Source organism: Telmatherina bonti (assembly GCF_933228915.1).
Source record: "Telmatherina bonti genome assembly, chromosome: 6".
In the NCBI taxonomy this organism is placed as follows: Eukaryota; Metazoa; Chordata; class Actinopteri; order Atheriniformes; family Telmatherinidae; genus Telmatherina; species Telmatherina bonti.
Window position 1 is genome coordinate 27,495,652 of NC_136624.1, and position 9,307 is coordinate 27,504,958.

At 39.8% G+C, this 9,307-nt stretch overlaps 1 protein-coding gene across 1 annotated transcript in view; it reads left to right on the plus strand.

Moving 5' to 3' along the window:
• The window catches only part of trim62.1 (tripartite motif containing 62, tandem duplicate 1), a 31,124-nt gene extending 22,457 nt beyond the window's left edge, over nt 1–8,667 (plus strand). The window contains exons 4-6 of the mRNA XM_079241711.1: nt 1,586–1,842; nt 3,338–3,453; nt 7,980–8,667. Coding sequence (XP_079097837.1) covers nt 1,586–1,842; nt 3,338–3,453; nt 7,980–8,530 — 924 coding nt within the window. The 3' untranslated portion in view covers nt 8,531–8,667. The remainder of the gene's footprint in view (nt 1–1,585; nt 1,843–3,337; nt 3,454–7,979) is intronic.
• The last annotated feature ends 640 nt before the right edge of the window (nt 8,668–9,307 follow it).

Here is a 9,307-nt window from a genome sequence, read left to right on the forward strand (position 1 = left end):
AAACCTGCCACCTAGAGTTTGCATCATTCACCTTCGTGTCAGTCTTTGCAGATGGACCTCGGGCTGTCCATTGTATCGACTTTCTCTCCAACTGCTAGATATACGCCTCTCAGCTCATTGACAATGAGCTGATCTCATTAGTTTTCCATCCATTTACACAGAGGGCTCTTCCTGGAAGAAGGCCTTGTTGTGACTGCATTGATCTCTGATGCAATTTCAGCAACAATTTCAGGATTTTGCTAAGTTTCCTGACTTGACTTTGTTTTAAAAAGTAATAAAATCAAACGTATATCGTAATGGCATCCCAAAACAAAGACCAGTTGCTATTCTGTTGTTGATACTAAGATTCAGTTCTCTTTGTGTGAATGTGGCGCCTAACACATTCCTGTGTTAGTTTTAACCTGTGTGGTGAGGAGGATCTTCTGTATTCTTATGCCCACCAGGGATTCACTTGGTAATGACTTGCTCCTGTGAAAAAGTGGCCAGCCTGCTGTCTCCATAGGTTGCAGACACCCGCTCAGTGCCATCACAACCTGCTGGGCCAAAACTGCAAACATGTCAGTGTGACTGATAGCTGGTCTGCTGCAGTCGTCCTCCTCCGCCTTTTTTACACCATCACTTTTCAACTCTTAACCAGGCAGGAGGGCTGTGTTGCAGCCCACCTTAATGTCGGCGTGTTCATGCTTGCTGAGAAATGGTCATCATAACAGGTTCCCACAGGCAGATGGAGAATACCTGTCTCTGGCTTGTGATGAACAGCAGGGACATGCCTGCTGTTCGAAAAGAATTGATTGAATTTTTTGGCAACTTGAATTAAAGCGAGGATCCCATCATGTGTATGTAACTCCTCATGTGAAGTTCAGTTTTTTGAAATTCCTTGTGAACAAAACACACATTTTTTTATTGTCAAATAATTTTTTGGGCGTATATGTGTGTGGAAACATGTAAATAAAACATCCAAATGGCCATACTCAAAAGCTTCAGACTGAGGGCTTTCTGCTCTTCTCTCTGCAATATTTATGGCCTTTTCACATCGCACCTCTTTGTTCTGTCTTTCTGACCCTCAGATTGCTAACACTCAGCTTTATTCTGTTTGATGTATATCTTAACTATTTTCCCTCTTCAGATAATATACAAACTACTTTCTGAAGCGCTTTAATTTTAGTTCATTTCCCATTGTTTTCAACTTTCCTGCTTGTCCTCTTTGATTTTTCTGGTCTTTTGGTTTTTTTTTTCCTGTTAATGTACTTTACTGACTACATTAGTGTGAAACATTCTTCATTCTATTAAAAGGTTGTAGTCACTGCTAAAAAAAAAAACAAAAAACTTTTAAAATCAATACATGTACATGCTGAATCAATAAACAGCTGTTGATGTCATAAAACAATTTTCTGAGTATTCATCCCTCTGACTTGTCGACCCTCATCTAATTAGTCAGGCTATTATAAATAAAACGCTCAACTAATAAGCTACTTACTGTCCATAGCACTGCATCCCAGTCCTTTTTAATGGTATTTAAAGCAGCTCAGGTGAAAGGGGTTAATGTTTTTTCTAAGAGAACTTTGTTTTGCTTTTACTTTTTCAGTCCTCAGCCAAGAGCTTGCGCGCAACCATTGGAGATGCATTCGAGCGGCTTCATCGCTTCCTGCGAGAACGTCAGAAGAGTATGTTGGAGGAGTTGGAGATGGACACGGCCCGCAAGCTAGCCGACATCGAACATAAGATCCAGCGTTACAGTCAGCAGCTGCGCGATGTGAAGGAGGGCATCCAGATCCTGCAGGAGCGCCTCGATGAAACAGGCCGTCATGACTTCCTGGAGGGCGTAGCAGTCACGTCTGAGAGGTGTGTGCATTGGCCTGAGCTCATTACCAAATGTTGTTTAAAAATAAGTATATTCCAAGAAAGATTACTCACTGAGAATCAATGGCAATGGAATTGCTATAATTATATCTTAAAACATGCTTAATGCATGTTCAGATTGCACCAAGGCGACTGACATTTAGGAGAAAGTAAAGATTTGAGCAACAGCATCAGCTAATCCCTGAACAGATGGCGCTTTAGCCCTGAAACAAATCAGCTGTAATGTTTAATCAAGAGGGGGGGACCAAGGATGATTTAATTGAATAGTTTACTTTCTTAAAGCAGACTCATGGGTTGAATGTCAGAAAGTCACAGTTTCAAAGTATTTTCAAATCATTTAAGTGCAAAATATCCTTCAAATTCATTTTTGCCTCAAATTATTTATTCAAGTGAGAAACTGGTTTGACTTTTTTTTTTGTTAAGTATTTGCTTAAAAATAACCAAATGTCATCAAGCATAAAATAAATAATTCGATCCATTTTCTTTAAAGAATTTTTTTACTTTCAACATATATGGACGTTCCCACTGGAAGCAAAAAAAGGAAAAAAAACATTGAAGCAACTTCATTTTCATTCTGATGTGCTCTTTTAACATAGGTGTAGGTAGACTAGACAAAAGTTAAAGAATAGCCTAAAAAGTAAAATTAATAACTATAAGTGTGGAAACACAGATTTATCCCTATGCTGCACAGAGGTTAACAGTAATATGACTTTGCAATGACTCATGAGTTTCTTGTATCAGTCAGAACATGAAAATTGATGTTTGACAGAAGGATTTAAAGGCATGCTGCTGTTTTTTTGTTTTTTTTGTTATAAGAAGGGTTTTCATCTTTTATATTTTTTGAAAGAAAATCTCCTAAAGCAAGATTGAAGCAGCTCTTAGAAGTCTCTTCAGCCTCAGTAATGGAGTATATTTCTCTTTGAATCCGTGTGAAAGAGCGTTTCTACAATTCGGCCACAAGATTAAGAAGTAGAAGTTGATACTACATCATCCTTGCATTGTTTTTCTTCTGCTGACTGAAATCCAACTAAAAACCTCTAATCTTCAATCAGTCCCCACATATTTCATACTCATTATTTTACATCTGAAAAATAAAGGTTCAGAGAAAAGCGCATGAAAAAGGGAAGATATTCTGTAACTGCTACAAAAGGAGAATCGCAGGGAAGCAGCTTTTCATTATGGGTGCAACTTGCTGAACTTGGATCTACCTGCGCTGAGTGATTCATGGAGGTTCATACTGAAAATTTTAATAGTGTTAGACTGTTTCCTCCTACGCCTTCTCGCAGATGCAGCCTCCATCTTGCCTGAGATTGTTGAGACAGATCGTTATTGGCATTGCTTGATGTCAATATTGCCACTTTGCCAAACACTTAAACTAGTGTCATTTCATAAAACATGAGTCTGAGAAAGATGTGCTATGCAGTTTAAAGCATCTGACTGAGTTTGGACATTTTACTGATTTGTTTCTCTGACCCAGGATTAAAGGGAAGATACATGAAACCAATCTGACATATGAGGACTTCCCAACATCCAAGTACATGGGGCCCTTACAGTACACAATATGGAAATCCCTTTTCCAGGACATTTCACCAGGTATGTCAACACAACTTGAACATGAACTACAGGACTCCATAAGTGTGCACACATTTTAAGGATTTAGGAAATGGCTAGAATCACACTCAGCCAGTCATGTAGTATTTAGCTTGTGTGTTATGTTGTGACTCTGACATTTCCTTTAGTTTTATGTATCAATATTTTATTTCCTGCAACTGCAAAACCAGCGTATACGACCGCAGAGTCTCATGGTGGGGCAGTGTTGATCTGGAGAAGGTTACAAACCCTCAGCTTTACAGAACTGAAAGAACAGTTTATCAAAAGGTGGAGAAAATGTGGTTCGACGCAGCAGATGGAGAACATCATGATTGGTTTCAAACAGCAATCCGTGTGAGCGTAAAGTATCTACTTTGAAGCTGGAGAAAAAGAAAACAATGTTTTTTCATTTCAGCACAACAACCATCCAAAACCACGCAAATAAATCAAGAATTTTTTATACCAAAAGATCATTTCACTCTCTGATCAGCCTGAACTCTGACTGGAATCCAGTTGAAAAGATGCTGAGTGAGCTGCAGAAGAGATGCTCTTTGAGTCTGGATAATTCTGCAATGAAGAGTGGGATAAAACTGCAAACTCAAGATGTACCTGACTAATAGACTTCTTAATAAAGTGAACAATTTGAAACTAACAATAAAGGAATTTCTTTGGTTCAGACATGCTCATCAGACTTGGATGGTAGAGATGAGTTTTAGACCTGAGAGAATCTTTACTCCCTACAGCCAACACAAGAGATTATTGCAAATAACCCACTGAGGATTTTATAAGTTCTTTTTATTTGATTTCATTTAGTCCTCATCGATTCTCCCATTTTAGCCTTCTGTTGGCTGAGTGGAGGCCAGGTGGTTTCCTGGTCTGATATGACTGGCTGCCAAATGGAAGTACTATGATCCATTGGCAGGACTCTGCCCCCCCCCCCCCCCCCCCCCCCCCCCCCAAAAAAAAAATCAAATGAAAATAAGTAATCATAATCTCTTAGTCTTGCTGTCACTGATGGGTCATTGGTAGAAACTACCAGCCACTGTGCTCTTTATTAATTCAGTTTTACCCCCATCGGGGAGAGCAGCACAGTTGAAATCTTCAGATGTGGGTTTGCATACTTGTTTCTTTAAGTCACACCAACAGGCACTCAAGCTATGAAATTTTAGTGGCTTGATCGTAACAAATACTTGAGTTTTTATTGACTGCAGAAAGTGTTGTCCCGTCTACTGGCAGACGGCCAGAAGTTTCACCTCTATCTGTCCCAGCCGACACGCCAGAAAAATGCCTCTCCTTCTGTCCTAATCTGCTCATTTAAGAAAAAGCCAAGGGAACAAGTTAGGATTAAACTCATGTGCTTTTCTTTTTTTAATAACTGAATGTTTGCAGAGGGCATAGTTACATCTCCTTTCCAGAGATCTGGCTGCCTACAGACCTCTGTGTGCTGAAGCTGCTCCGCCCTTCTCTGTAATTACTGCTTCACTGTGTTGTTTACACTCCGGCCTTGGGTTAATATGACACAAACGGAGCTACCTTCTAGGACTCAGGAGAGCACTTAACTTTGAAAGCTCTTATTTATGCATGAAGATAAAAACCGATAAAAGATATATGACTGTGTATTCAGTCACACATGTCACACAGCCCACTGTTTAGCAGCAGATGGGTGTGTGTTGTAGGAATAAGCCATCAGTCATCTTTTGCAGACATGGCTCTGATTGCCGCCTCTAAAATCTTGCAGTACTGTTATGTTACCAGGTTGTTCATCTTCACCCATCAGGTCACTCAAAATATCAAACAATATTTTTCCACTTATTTTCTGTGATTTTTGTGGCCAATTGGCCCCTCAGCAGTGTAGCTGGTAAAATACGGGACTGAGAAGAGAATTAACAAGCATAAACGGATTCCTTGAAAAATTTGAGGATTAAAAAAAAAAAACCAAAAATCTGTTATTAAATAATTTGTTGGATTGTTGACAATTGGAATCAGTCTGTGGTGTATGTGTCTTGTTAGTCAGATGCTGAAATATTTTGTTGTTAAAATAACCAGTTTTTCATCAGGGCAGGTGCCCAGTCTTGAACCAGTTGTTTGCTTTTCAGCCAAAAAGAAACTGCTTTCAGTCAGGAACCTTGTTTTTAGAGCACTATTAAGTCTTTGCTGCTCGTATAAATGCCTTGGGTTGGGATTATGGTAAATGCATAAACAATAAAAAAAAAAAAAAGAAAAAACAGATTTGTTGCTTGTATACAAGTGAAAACGGTTGAGGTTTCCAGTGTGTCTTCCTCAGGAAGGAAGAGCTGATGTAAAGTCAGAACAGAAGCGTATGTCACTGTAGGGATTGTTTTGTTTGTCTGACTGTTCCTCACTGTTCAGCGTTTAGTCTCACAGTTGGGTTAAGTTTGGTAGATTGATCAAAGTTTAAATACCACTATCTGGCATTCATCAATCCTGTTTTGATTGTCAGGATTAGATTTTTTCCCAGCATTTATAGACTAATCCTTGAGATCAAAGTGCTGGAAAATGCAGAGTGTCCATGAAGACAAACTGAGGCCCTTTACAGAAGAACATAACAAACCTGAGGCAGATTAAACTAAACAGTAATGTTTGAATCAGCATAAACAGTGATATAATCATGAGACTGTTTTGAAGTAAAGCAAACACTTTCTCAAAGGGTTCTCAGGCTTTACCAAATTTGATCCAGCAATAACACCAGCCCAGTAAAAAAAAAAACGCTCTTGAACTTAATGAAAGATTAAAAGCAGATCTGGTGTCAGTACATTGTATTTAAAAACAACCATGCGAACATCCTCAAGTGGTAGGCTAGACAGTAGAATACATTTTCATTACATAGCCTGCTGGACCTTCGACAGCTTGTAAAAGCAAAATCCAACCTGCCACGGCGTCCTTTTAAGATGAGATGCAGCTACAGAGCAAGTCCGATGAAACCTCCAGGTGAGTCTGATAGGCGTTCTTAAGCAGGCAACCAGAATCTAACCTTGATTTCTTAATAAAAGTTATAATAAAAAGACAGTTGAAGTAAATTTTTAATTATTTAATACCCCATTTAGGAGGCAGATCTGAGAGTAGCAGGTGACTTGAGCCATTATGGAGTGATATCCTTGTGGTTGAGGGAATGGATCTGACGTGTGCCGTCTTTTGGATCAATACTTTTACAGAGAATTAAATCAGTTCTTGCTGTGATTTGTTGCTGAATGAAAGAAAGATGATTTATTTTTTCCCATGAGGGAAACTGTAACATTATAATTGAACATTTTCTTGCTATTCATTGTAAAATAACAAAAGGCTTTGTACTGTTGTGGTGGAATTATGCGTATAGTGTAGTTTTAATATGTTACTCATTTATTAAGTTTCTTGTAGGTCGTACAAGATATATATATTCTGCATAGTTAGAGTAGTTCAGTAAGCTTGCTTTAGTAGATTCATGCATAAAACTAAGTGTTCTGTTCAAGGCCTGTTTCAGCTTTGAGTGTTATCTCCAAGCTCATCGGATTAATTACACGACAACCGTACCAAATGCTATTTGAAAAAATTTAATGAAAACATCATTGTAGTTTTAATGAACAGCAGAAAACAGTGCAAAAACTTTTTTTGTTCACGTGTTTGCTCAAAATGTTCATAAGAGTACACCTGAGTATTTGAGGGTTTCTTCTTAACTAGGAACAAATCAAAGATACAAATATTCTCGTGAATGCCACAATCTTCATATAAAGTTCTTCACCAGGACTGTTCATAAGGTCCGCTAACGAAAAGGGACCCACCACGAAACAGATTTTGTTTCCTGATGAATTAGAAACATGAAAAGTAGGCAGCTTTTTAACACTTCTGTCTAAAAGTATAGGAAATTGAGTCTAAAACTTTCATCAAGATTGTGCTTCCTGATCAGATGGTGTCCTCTTTTATCAGCTGTCAGATTGACTTGGTGGGATCAGACATTGACTGAGCGGCATGGATGTGTTTGTTTACTGCCTCAGCATAAGATGGTTGACACAGCCTTACAAAGACAGATGACGTGCTGAGAAACATGGCCTTAGCTGGGTCACAACATGTCAGTGTTTAGTTTCTTTTTTCCCCCCTTGCTCCACAGCATTCAATCCCAAAGACGGAGTCCGGACTCATAAGTGGGTTCTGAGCCACCAGATAGTGTTTTTCTATTTGCCTGCTGTCCTGATTAAGATTTGTATTTGCAGTTAACCAATCAGCTTGTTGCGTTTTCACCACACATAAAACTGCCACAAACTCAAAGTCAGGTTAAACCAGCCTTTCCAAAACTGGGGTCCCAATCCCACCTCCAGATCATTGTTAAATTGACATAACTTGCATTTATCAAAGGGATTTGGGATTTTTATCAGGGTTGTCAAATCTGTGGAATTCATTAATTAATTTTGTTTTAATGCATAAACAACTATTTGACTCGCCTGCTTGCACCATATTAAAATCTGAGCACTGACTTATGTGAAACGCTGACTCTGAGCTAAAACTTTATCTTCCTTTTGTGTCCTCCTCGTCTTCAGTGCCAGCAGCATTGACACTTGACCCAATCACAGCCCACCAAAGACTGATCCTCTCAGACGACTGCACCATTGTGGCCTATGGGAATCTCCATCCTCAACCTCTGCAGGACTCCCCTCGGCGCTTTGACGTGGAGGTGTCTGTTCTGGGCGCGGAGGGATTCATGTCAGGAGTTCATTACTGGGAAGTGATGGTATCGGAGAAAACGCAGTGGATGATCGGGGTGGCCAGTGAGACAGTGAGTCGCAAAGGCAGCATCCAGATCCAGCCGAGCCGCGGCTTTTACTGCATTGTTATGCATGACGGGAACCAGTACAGCGCCTGCACTGAGCCCTGGACCCGCCTCAACGTCAAGAGCAAGCTAGAGAAGGTGGGGGTGTTCCTGGACTACGCCAAAGGTCTGCTCATTTTCTATAACGCAGATGATATGTCCTGGCTCTACACCTACCGAGAGAAATTCCCCCCAAAGGTCTTCCCCTACTTCAGCCCCGGCCAGAGCCACGCTAACGGCAAGAATGTGCAACCTCTGCGTATCAACACCGTCCGTCTTTAAGAGCGACACACTTGCGTGGTCACAGTCGTCCTGACAGATGAATCAGTCATGGGTGAATTCGCAGGACACGTGTTTAAAATGCTTAATAGGGTGTTTGATATGTTTGTTTCTTTCAGTTTGATGTTAGAAATCGTGCTTGACGTCGCTTTCAAAATTTGTGCTTGTTTATGTTTTTTTTTCTAATCTTTAAAATGCTGGCTTCATTTGCATCTTCATCGTAAAAGATAAAACTAAATGGTGACAGAATGACAACCCCCCATGGCAGCAATTTCTCATTTTCTACCAAAGTGCTGAATCAATGTTTGTGTAATAAGAAAGTAAAGAGGAAGCAAAGAAGTGGTTTGATTCTCTTTAAACGTCTCCTCTCATACACGTTCAACACGTGTAGTGTATTCTGGATTTTGAAGAGGGTGTGCAGGGAGACGGTTGATCCTTAAAGGTTACAGTATTTTTTTCCCATATTTCCTGCAAAACGGTGTCTTAATATTGACAGTAGTTGACAAACCGTAACAGCTGGTGTTTGTGAAGCCCTAACAGGTGTCGGCAAGCCCTGACCTGACCGGTATTAACGATACTGCTGTTTATAGGTTTTATGCGTGCCGCTTTGAGCAGGATATAGAAACCCCAAATAGAGATGTTAAGATGTCCGATAAGATTTATGAAAATATTTGAACATGATTAGGTTCTGTTTTAAATGGTGATTGCAAATGCTGGTGAAACACAAAAAACTGGTTTGAAGTTGGGTATTTAGCTCCACACCAGCACTGGCACCGTCTT